At 49.1% G+C, this 11,821-nt stretch overlaps 1 protein-coding gene across 4 annotated transcripts in view; it reads right to left on the bottom strand.

Annotated features, from left to right (window-relative positions):
- Positions 1-11,821, bottom strand: part of NF2 (NF2, moesin-ezrin-radixin like (MERLIN) tumor suppressor) — an 89,773-nt gene that overhangs the window by 54,497 nt on the left and 23,455 nt on the right. For all 4 annotated transcript variants that reach the window (XR_016227322.1, XM_002721163.6, XM_008274683.5 and 1 more), the window contains exon 2: positions 1,445-1,570. Coding sequence is in view for 3 of the 4 variants with exons in the window: in XM_002721163.6 (XP_002721209.1) it covers positions 1,445-1,570 (126 nt within the window). In the remaining variant the exon portion in view is untranslated. The remainder of the gene's footprint in view (positions 1-1,444; positions 1,571-11,821) is intronic.

Here is an 11,821-nt window from a genome sequence, read left to right as displayed (position 1 = left end):
CGCTGACACCAGCACTCAGTGGTACTTTTGTACCACTTAGGAATTACCATTTGACAGATTACTATGTACTTATGAGAGTACTTCAAAAAGTTCATTGAAAAGGGCGACGATTAAAAGATGAGCTTATTTTGGTGTAAAAAGAAATTGAAAACCATGCATAGTTTTTTCATAGTATGTATTTCCCCTGAACAATTTTTTAAAATTATTTATTCAGTAGGCAGAAAGAGACAGTGAGCTCTTATCTGCTGGTTCACTCCCCCAAATGCCTGCAGTGGACCCTGGCCGGGGTTGAACCCAGGAACAAGGAAATTAACCCAGGTTTCCCATGTGGGTGGCAGAGACCCAGTTATTGAGCCATCACCACTGCCTCGCAGGGTCTGCATCAGTAGGAAGCTGGAATCAGGAGCCGGAGACAGGCATCATACTCCAAATGGGACACAGGCAACACAGAACACCCACTCCCCACCAGGAGCTTTTCAAAGACTTCTCATATGCATGGATCTTTAAAAATTTTTGTGCCAAAATAAACCTCTCTTTTGATTCCATTTCTCCATGAAGTTTTTGATGTGCCCCTGTATGTGGACACAATTTGAACACTTAAGTTTGGAGCCAAGCTGGTAAAACAGCAGATCTTCACGGTTGCTCATGCTATGCAGTGGAAAATAACTGCACGTGGGCATCTGCTGCGGGCACCACATGGGATAAGAATCTGACACGTTCTGACTTCGAGATTCAGGTGTCTTTTAGGAGAGACTGACAAAAGCATCCCCACCGTCCCTACCCCGCTCCCCAGCTGTCATCATGGTTAGGCAGGCACGTAAGCAGGCAAGCGTGTCTTTGTGGGAATGGAGGAACCCACGTAGGGGTTTAGCAACGTCCATTTCCAAGCCACAGTAAAATCGCCAGGAGCCCAGACTTCTCCACCTCGGAGCCCCGGAGAATCCTGAGGACAAAATGAACATTCTGCCTTCGCCACAGGCACCAGGCACTCCCATTCCTTAGATCACATTAATGATCCATTCAGGTTGGGCCACGGTGTTCCTCATAAAGACTTCTAAAAATTCCCTGAAGAACATGAGCCCCAGGAGAATCTTCCAAAGACATGAATTGTTAAAAAAAAAAGTGTAAGAAGATAATAGTAATTTTAATTCACAAGGCCTGATTAATGGTTCAATAAACTAGAAGGCAGAACGCCAACGGCAATAGGGCTGGTGACAACGGGTGAAGAAGCCAAAGCTGGCGACAGCTTAATCCAGGTGATTCTGCTTGCGTGGACGAACAGAAAGCAAGCAGCCTCTCCTGCTTCCTGCTGACTTCACTCAGGACCCCGGCCCTTGTGCTAGCAGGTAGCTGCAATGCCCTCGCAACAGGCAAGTAAGCTAGGAACCCTGGGAAAAGCAGACGGGCAGGCCAGCCCTCGGGATTCAACACGTTTCAGCCCAACCTTCTTGTCCATTTTGAGCCAGGCCACGGTGTCCTTGATCGTGTACTGCAGTCCGAAGAACCAGGTTTCCCGAAGCCCCAGAGTCCGGCACACCAAGTCAAACAGGTCCTTCCCTTTCCACTTCATCTGCAACGTAACCAAGCGACAGGAAAGGACCACGTGAGCAAAACTCGCGACCTGCTCGCGGATGAACTTCCTCTCCGCAGTGGCAGACTGAAACGTGGGGGTGACACAAAGATGGCCGAGGAGCACTGAGTTCCTAAATAATGTCAAAGCTTCCTACACAAAGCCATGAGTGGGAAAATACCAATTAGAGCTTAATGGCTAATCACTGCAGAGCATACACAACACCTCCTCCCGTGGACAGTTCCTTACAGATCTTAATATCGCCAGAGCTGCTAATTTAGGAGGGGTGGTAAATACGCATCCTCCTTTAGGACAGTGCAGGCTCCTGAGTTAACCCAGTAGATGGCTGTCCCCTGGGGACAGTTAGTCCCTTGAGAGTGTGCTGATTTTTTTTTTTAAATCATGACTCAGATCCTTGATAAAAGTCAACTTTTTGTTTAAAGTTTTTTACTAAAAGTTTTTAAAATATACAGGAGAAAGTTGCAATCAAAGTCTTAAATCTTGGAGACAATGAACCCAGAGACCAGACAGCCCAATCTCAGGCCTCTGCTGTGGGAAAGCAGTTCTCCCACAGTCACACGGTGCGATTTCAGGCTCTCAGTGTCTAAGCCAGGTGATGAACAGACAGCAATATACTGCCGTGTGTTTATGCTACAGCCTCGCTGTCAAAAGGACCCGAAGCAGGCCGGCGCCGTGGCTCAATAGGCTAATCCTCCACCTTGCGGCGCCGGCACACCGAGTTCTAGTCCCGGTCGGGGCACCAGATTCTGTCCTGGTTGCCCCTCTTCCAGGCCAGCTCTCTGCTGTGGCCCGGGAGTGCAGTGGAGGATGGCCCAGGTGCTTGGGCCCTGCACCCCATGGGAGACCAGGAAAAGCACCTGGATCCTGGCTCCTGCCATCGGATCAGCGCGGTGCGCTGGCTGCAGCGGCGGCCATTGGAGGGTGAACCAACGGCAAAGGAAGACCTTTCTCTCTGTCTCTCTCTCTCTCACTGTCCACTCTGCCTGTCAAAAAAAAAAAAAAAAAAAAAAAAAAAAAAAAAGGACCCGAAGCAAGGGCAGTATCTTTACAGGGTTAGAGAAGCTTGGTGAATGTTGCCACCTAGTGGCCTTCCCATTAAATCACCCAGCACGCTCCCCGGCTACCCTCTGGTGGCTACTCCCCCTCTCTCCCCACCCCAGCCACCCCCACCCAAAAACAGCCAAACATCCTTGGCTGCAGTTGTGAACACATGAGACACATCTCAGAGATGGTAAGAGTAATCTGGGAATTCAAGTACAAGGTCACAGATGGGAAGAACGAGACCACTCCACTGCAGAAGCATCGGTCCTTTCTCCTGCCCTGTTAGAAATCTCCACCCAGAGTCCTGGCTCACTAAAGACCCACAATGACAAGGACCAGAAGACTTGCCCTCCGGGTGACAGGCGGAAAGTAAGTTAGACTTCCGGTATCTGATTGGCATTTCTGCAAAAACCTAATTCTACAGGGATGTTTTCAAGTGGTCCTTGTATTTTTAATTTATGGTCAATGAACAGGGTGGCAAGCAACAGGCAAGCCCATCCCTTCTGTGTCTGCAGTCAGCCCAGATGGAAGGTCACCAAGACCACAGCAGACAAGTGGTTGAGGGTGTGTGTATCAGCTTCTGTTCTTCCCGTGGCCCTTCCTCCTAACTGCCCTCCAGCTCCATGCCACCCCCTCTACTATAACGGGGTTCCTGGAACACTACAAAGATGGAGGTTGTAGAGATTCTTTTGAGTGGAATAAAATAAAATGATGAGTTGTGTTTTTTTTTTCCCCCAAAACATGATCCCCTTCTCTCCAGTGCTAGCTGAATAACAGGCACATCCATTTCCCTGTCTGACAACAGGACAAAGGGCTTTTCAATTCACGGCAGGTTTCAATTCCTACAGGCAGACTTCACTGAGGAAATGTTATTTTGGAAAACTAGAAGCTTCGGGATGCTGATTATCCTCTTGTCTCTATTTTAAGCCAGCACACAGTATATAAATTATAAATGACTACTTCACTACAAGATAATGTAACACTAAGGAGGAGGCATTAACTTGGAGAAGTTAAACACCCAGAGGCCAAGAAGATCAAGGTAACGACTCCCACCCCGCCATAACTCATGGCCAAGGCTGGGCTGTGTGCAGATGCGATGTGCAGCACACAGAAAGGAAAGCCGCTGGGGAGAGGCTGCGGGAACTCAAACTCGGGAGTTTAAATCCTTCAACGTAGTATTGTATTAATGCAGTTTTCCTGTGTTCTCTTCTACTTCATTTTCCGCTTTCATTTTACTTTTATTTGAAAAACAGAGATCTTCCATCTATTGGTTTACTCCCCAAATATTTGCCTGCAACAGCCAGGTCTGGGCCAGCAGGAAGCTGGGAGCCAGGAACTCAGTCAGGGCCTCCCACACGGGCGGCAGAGACTGGAGTCCCGGAGCCGTAACTGCTGCCTCCCAGGGAAGCTGGAGTCAGAAGCAGAACTCAAATCCAGACACTCTGAGCGGAATGCAGGCATCCCAAGTGGTGACTTAAGCTCCGAGCCAAAAGGCTGCCCTACACTTCTTTGTTTTTAAGATGTAAAATAACATTTGTTGGATGCAAAAAGACAATGTGTTTGCCCCCCCAGGAACTTGCAAGAAGTGAAGAGAAAAAATTCTCACACCTTTTCAGAATGCTCTGCTTAGATTTTTAACTTTGACTGAAGGCTACATAATGGTGTAAGCAGGATTCCTACAGGGAAAACAGGCATGGATCTAGGTCAGAAATGAAAACAAGTGAGGGGCGGGGATGTGGCACAGAAGGCTGAGACACCATTTGGGATGCTGGTACCCCATGTTGGAGTGCCTGGGTTCAAGTCCTAGTTCCACTCCTGGTTCCAGTTTCCGACTAATGTGCGCCCTGGGAGGCAGCAAGTGATGGTTCAGGTAGTTGGGTCCCTGCCTCCCACAAGGGAGGCCTGGATTAAGTTCCCAGCTTTAGCAGCCCAGCCCCAGCTGTTGCAGGGATTTGGGTGACAGATCAATGGATAAGAGAGCTCTGTCTGGCCAGTGCCACGGCTCACATGGCTAATCTTCCGTCTGCAGCGCCTGCACCCCGGGGTTCTAGTCCCAGTTGGGGCGCTGGATTCTGTCCCGGTCGCTCCTCTTCCAGTCCAGCTCTCTGTTGTGGCCTGGGAAGGCAGTGGAGGATGGCCCAAGTGCTTGGGCCCTGCACCCACATGGGAGACCAGGAGGAAGTGCCTGGCTCCTGGCTTCGGATCGGCGCAGCGCCGTGGCAGCCATTTGGGGGGTGAACCAACGGAAGGAAGACCTTTCTCTCTGTCTCTATCTCACTGTCTAACTCTGCCTGTCCAAAACAAAAACAAAAACAAACAAACAAAAAAACTCTGTCTTTCAAATAAATTAAATCAATAATTTGGAAAAATTAAATGTTTTTTAAGAATTAAAAAAAATGAGGTTAGAAGAAGGAGAGAAGGAAATGAGTCTATATAAAAATCATGATGTCAGGGCCAGTGTTGTGGTACAGTGGGTTAAGCTGGGCTTGCAATGCCGGCATCCCATGAGGGCACTGGTTCGAGTCCCGGCTGCTCCACTTCTGACCCAGCTTCCTGTTAATGCACCTGGGAAAGCAGTGAAAGATGGCCCAAGTGCTTGGGCCCCTCCACCTACATGGGAGACCTGGATGGAGTTCCAGGCTCCTGGCTTTGACCTAGTCCAGCCATCTGGGAGTGAACCAATGGATGGAAAGTCGACCTCTCTCTCTCACTCTTTCTCCCTTTCTCTGTAACTCTGCCTTTCAAATAAATAATAAAATAAATGTTTTCCCTTTAAATCATGATCTCTACAGGGAACTGCCAGTTGTCTGGTGGAACTGAGACTGACAGCTGGGCTCAAGAGGCGGTTCGGCGTGCGATGCGGGACCAGCCAAAGGCCATTGTCAGAGGAGCAACAGGCTCAGATGTGCATTCCGGATGCCCTCTACGACTGGGAGGAGAAGGAGAGGCAAGGAGCCCAGAACCAAGAAGGGCAGGCAGGAAGCCAACTCCTGCTAAAAGGGTGGCCGTTGAGGGGAAGACTGCGGCCTGGCAAGTGGCCAGGAGACGCACCCAGAGCCGGGTCCGAATGGGACTGGAGGAGGAAAACTGAGGGACACAGACACAGGCACTTCCGCTTCAGTGCGGAGCTGCCAGTCAAGAAGGATGAGACACAAGAGAGGCAGCAGATCTGGGAGGAAGAGATGCACAATTAGGTTTGAGACAAGAGTAGGTGAAGGGAACTAAGGCAACCAGGGAGATGCTCTAAATATAGTTGACTTAAAGCCCTGAGTCCACTTACAAAAGACAAGATGCTCTCTTTTAAGCAAGCAAGTAAGGAGTGTCTGCTTGGTTAAATCTGACCGCAACGTGCCGTGACCTCTAAGAGGCAGGACTTCTCTGAGCGGCCCTCCCCAGATGTAGGACACCTGCTGGGCCTTCCTAATGTGGGGTTCTACTTCTTGGCCACAGATGCGCCGGGCACTTCTCAGGACCTCGTGGAAGGCAGGTCTTCGGCTGTGAACGGGGCTTCCTGGGTGCCAGCCGGCTTGCCAGGACATGAGCGAGCTCGTCTTCGTTTTTTTTTTTTTCACAGGCGGCGCACTGTGCTGATGCAGTGAAGTGACTCACTGTCATCTGAGTGTCCCCCTACATGGTAGGCGCCTCCAAGCCAGAGCACTATTAGTCATCTTCTCAGTCCCCAGCGTCCAGGTGAGCACGCACGCACAAAGACTCGGCAAACACTGGCTGTCCAACAGATTCGCCTTGACTACGTAAAATCCCCAGATCAGAGGCTGAGTGCAAAATCACATCACCTCCCCACCCCTACCCCCACCCCGGGTTCATCTACTCCTTCCACAAACATTTAGAGGACACGCACTGTGTCCAAGTACTGCCCGCAGTGCCGGGGATAAACTGGAACCAGACAAGTCTGCTCTCAGAGATCTAGTACTGTAACCGGCTAGGAAGACTCCTCCCTCACTCCATGCAAAAAAAAAGATAACAACAACAACTCCAGGGGTGGGGTTTGCTAAGGAGCCTGGGAGTGCCTAGTTTGCATGCCTGGTTTTGGCTCCTGACTCTAGCTTCCTGCTAAGGCAAATCCTGGGAGGCAGCAGTCATGTTTCAAGTGGTTGGTCCCCGCCACCCACATGGCAGACCCAGACAGGTCGGGGTCTTCAGCCTGGCCCATTCCTGGAATTTGGGTTGTGAGTAAACAGATGAGAATGCCCTCTCTCTTTCTCTCTCTCTCGAATAGGAGCACATCCTCTCTCTCTCACAAAAAATAAATAAATAAATAAATAAATAAAATTAAATAAAAATACTCAACCCAGGTATAGTTTTCAGCACTACAACACTTGTAGGGTTCACGGGGACCCCCCTAGGATGTGACCAGGAGAAATAGGGAAATGACACTGAAAATGACCTATGTGGGAAAGAGGGGCCAGGGAAGACTGGGCTTGGAGCAGAAGGAGTGAGCAGCCTGGTGTGTTCTGGGCACAGGAAACACCATAGGCGAATGTCAACAGGCATTCCTTAAAGGAAAAGGAAACAATGTAACTCCACTTGACAGAAGATTGCAGACTAGAGAAGACAGCTGTGTTTCCCAGAAGGCCAGAACTAGCATCTAAAACCAACTCCTTGTCAGCCATCTCACTCCACCTCTCTCAAGTGAACCACAGAGCCCATAAAGGTACTTGGTGACTACTTCTCCCACACTCCCAAGGATGGACATAACTAATACCCTTCTGGCAGTTAAACTGTTACATACGATGGATGCTTAGGACGCTAGGGCTTAATTCTTTCCAGGAGGCAGTGTAGAAGGCACAGATAAGTGATGGGTGCCCACTATCAGCATGAATCTCAGCGCTGTCACTGGGTGACCTTGGGCAGTTATTGGACTTCCTTGTGCTCTCCCCTGGGGATAATAAACAGAACCTGGCTTAACAGACTGATCTAGGGATTAAGTGCATTAATAGATTTAAAATGCCTACGACAGGGCTCGACCCACAGTAAATAAATCCTCCATAAGGGGTGGTTATTGTTAATTCTGAACCTGCCTCCTCCCAGGCGGTGCTGCTCACAGCCTCCAGCCCGCCTTCACCGAGGATGATGGATGACAGGTCAGGAAGGGCACCATCAGTTCTCATTGAGCTACCCAGACGATCACCCACTTGACAAACATTTACTGAGCACCCACCACATCCTAGTCATTGTGCTCAGCACAGGCGATACATGATGAATTCAGGACAAGACACTGTCCCTGTTTATGCCTGACGGGGAAGACAGATAAATGAATAACAAAAACACGACCTGGGAAGTGCTAACAGGACAGGGTGCTGTGGGAACCCAACTCGGGCCTGGGGGGACAGGAAAGGAGGGATGTGAGGGTCTTCCCAAGGGGCTGCTGTCACGGGTGGGTCGTGGACACCGGGTGGTGAAGGGGCTGACGGAAGGGAGGTCACGCCAGCCGGAGGGAACAGCATGTCTGTAGCTTGAGTCCAAGCTGTTGCAGAGTGAAGGAATGTTCTTTGCACTTTTTCTAGTATCTGACAAACAGCATAATTAGCCTATCTGCAGTACTGAATGTTCACTGCAGAATCTGCAGCCTCGGTCTGATGGGTGTGACGACTCTGCCTGTCCACAACTGATTAGGAACCAGGCGCCTACCTGGGTCGCTGGCTCTCTGCTTCTGAGCAGTGATGCATCTGTAACAACACCTGTGGGGCTCTGGGAAGTTGGACCAACGAGATGAGCTCATGTTTATTTTCTTGTGAAAATATTTTCTTTTCTGACAGCTGATGGCACGTAAATCTTTCAGGCCCTGTGCTCAGACTACGTACAGGTCTTTATGTTGGGGTTTCTAACTTTTCCTGAACAGGCTGCCAAAAACAGAACAGCTCCTGGTTCTGACAAATGTTCATTTAAACCCATCTCTTGAGGTGGGTATTTGACCCAGTGGTCAAGATGCTCCCGTCCCATATCAGAGTACCTCTACCAGATACCTGGCTCCAGCTCCTGATGCAGCTTCCTGCTAACGCGGAACCTGCGAGGCAGGAACGATGGCTCAAGCGGTCGGCTGCCTCCCACCCACAGAGGAGACCAGGATTGAGTCCCTGGCTCGAGGCTTTGGCCCCATGGCCACTGGGGGCATTTGGGAGAATGAACCAGCAGATGGGAGTGCTCTCTCTCTTTCTCAGATATTTTTCAAATAAATGTTTAAAAAGCCATCTTTTTCCAGCCGAAGTGTTCTCAGTCCACCACTGCTCCCTGCTTCACCGCAGCCTAGCAGAGCAGAGGGATCTGGGGAGTGGGCAAACAGATGGGAAAGACAAGTGCAGGGAATGAGGGAGGCGGTTTGCAGGGAGACGGAAATCGGGGGGGGGGGGGGGGGGCCTGGGCCTTAGTGCTGGACGCTCCCCCTCCGCAGGCCTCCTCCTCAAGGTGCCCTTGGGGCGTGGGGGCCAACGGGAGGGAGTCATGGCTGTGCTCTGCCAGGACTCCGCCGGGCCGTGGTGCTATTTCATGGATATATACTTGTGCCTGTATCAAAGATAGATGTGCATGAACTTTATAAACAGGACTAAGTGCTGTCAGCTTGTGATTTTTTTTTTTTTTGGTAGGGGCTGAATTTATGAGCTTTACCCAGAGTGAAGTGCTTGTAATTTATCAAGCTAGAGTGTTTTAAGTAAATAGCACTAAGCACTTACCCTCCGCAGCAGGCACACAGGGAATGCAGCACTTTTCTGTTATAGGAAGCAACTGGCACCAAGCACCTGCAGCGCTGATTGGGGTCTATTAGCCGGGGAGGCATTAGGAGTAACATCTAGTGACAGCCTTCTCTCAAGGGGCCAGGTCTGCACCCCTCCTCCACCCTCAAAAACTGCCATTGCTTTGTTGCTGCGGCAGAACCTCACATGGCTTCCCCCCTGGTTCTCTGTGCCATGCGGCCATCAGCAATGGAACCCCTTGCCTTTGCAGATGTCCCAGTGCAGAGTGAGTAGGAGAGCAGCCACACGATGGGAAAAGGCCACTGCTAGAGGACAAGTTTCTCGAAGAGAGTGAACGGAATTTGGCTGCTGCGTATGAAAGCGTAAGGAGAACCCACGGAGTAAGGTGGGCTTTACACAGAACATTCATCACCAAGGCTGAGGAGCGACAGTTAGTTGCACAGAGGTCTGGGGGGAGTGGGGACTAAATTATCAGCCACACATGGAATGCTATTTGGCTGTCTATGCCACAGAAAATGAAGGAGAACTGACAAAGCCAGTATTCACTTATCAGGGTTCCTTCTAATTAGCTCACAAGCTGCCCTAGCATTTGCCACAAAAATTGTGGAAAGGTTAACTCCCTTACAGAGAGCAACAGAAGGAACAGTGCCTCACCAAGCTCAGGACATGTGCCACATGTCTCCTGTCGTTTCAGAAATGGAAAATCCAGGGTGACTGTGAGTTTTCCACTCCATGGTTATCCATAACCAATTTTGGCAGTCCCAGCTAGCCTATGAGAACAGACTTACAGAAGACCTGAGAATTTAAGATACTCACACACCAGCTTTTATTTGCCTGCTTTGAAAAAAAAAAAAAAAAAGATGCCAACAACCTCAATTTACCAGATAAATGCAAGAGAACCAAGTATAACAATGATTCTGCAGTGCAGTAAATTGAGTAATGAAGTCCATTAAAATCTATTCTGATCACTCAAAGAAGATCAAAAGCATAGCAACACAGGTATACCTCAACTCAGGATGTGACCACAAAACCAGGCTCTTGTGTCTCATGAGCTTAAACTGCAAAACCATCCGGCCGTTTCTGTTCCCAATTAGAGGACACACCACCTTGTACTCAGCCATTATTTCTCAGCATGAGGGAAAGGGGCTCCTCTAGCAGAACCAAGATCATGGAAAAAGAGAGGAAGAGAGAGATTCGCTTCCTCTGCTCCCCCACTCCCAAACCCTACACCCCTCATCTGAATCAGGGCAAGGTCTCCCAAACTGGCACTGTCCTCTTTGAAAACAAACAAACAAAACAAAACTCCAATCTTTTGCCCTGTCAGTTCTGCCATAATCAACCATAACAAGTAATTTTCTTCTCCCACTCCTCCAATCACCTCTGTTATTAAACCAAATCTATTTAAATGATTGGTTTCAAGGTTCTCCACCAGTCGCTTCCTCCCTCCTGCAACCAATTATCCTGCCTTGTTAGACTCCAGGCTGAGCACCCGAAGCCAGCAGCAATACGTGCCTCTAGTGTTTCATACCAGACCCTTCCATGATCCATCCCTTTATCTCATCACTGCCCCTCAACCTCCAAACTCATGTACAAATCAGGATGTACTTTATACGTGTAGGAAAATTAAGTGTCTTTCTTAAGTTTCTTGTCTTTCTTCCAGTGCTGCAGATCACACATGCCTTGAAGGCAAGGGCTAACACACACACACACACACACACACACACACACACACTCACTGATTCATCTGAGGCAGGGAGACAAACAATGCAGCTTCCCTCTGCTGGTTCACTCCCCAGATGCCTATAATGGCCAGCCAGGTCTGGGCCTGGTCAAAGCCAGGAGCCTAGAACTCAATCCAGTTCTCCCACCTGAGCAGCAGGAACCTAAACACTGAGTCCTCACTGCTGCCCTCCACAGTCTGCGCTGGCAGGAAGCAGGAGCTAGGAATTGAACCCAGGAGCTTCTTTATGGGATGTCAGCATCCCAACTGGTGTCTTAACCACGAGGCTAAATGCCTGCCCCCCACAAGCTCCTGAAGTCTCCCAGAATCCCAGCAAGGGTTACACAATCTATGGACACTCGATGAACGCTTGTGGTTGGCTGCTGACACTAATGGTAATGATGATGACTGGATGAGGCTTCTGAGTAGAACAGTCTTCTAAGTAATGATTGCAATGAAGCCAGAATTTATGACACTCCTTATTAAAACTCTAATTGCATAATTAGGCCTTAAGGTATATACTTTACCCCTTTGGTGACACATACTGATTTCCTCTCTAAAAATACCTTGGCAAGGAAATCTAAATCTCAAAGAACTAAAGAAGAAAAATTTTCCACAGAACAAAAGAGACTAGTAAGAAACAAATCATAGCACCTTGGGAAGCCACTAAATGGAGATTTTTAAGTTCTCATAAGTCTTTCAAAACAGAATGAATTATTACAGCTTTTTAAGGGGGGAAAGACATGTTTGCAGTTCCTG

This window comes from Oryctolagus cuniculus, chromosome 21, assembly GCF_051225735.1.
Source record: "Oryctolagus cuniculus isolate XC-2025 breed Fujian yellow rabbit chromosome 21, ASM5122573v1, whole genome shotgun sequence".
NCBI classification, from domain to species: Eukaryota; Metazoa; Chordata; class Mammalia; order Lagomorpha; family Leporidae; genus Oryctolagus; species Oryctolagus cuniculus.
This window is presented reverse-complemented; position numbering and strand designations above follow the sequence as displayed.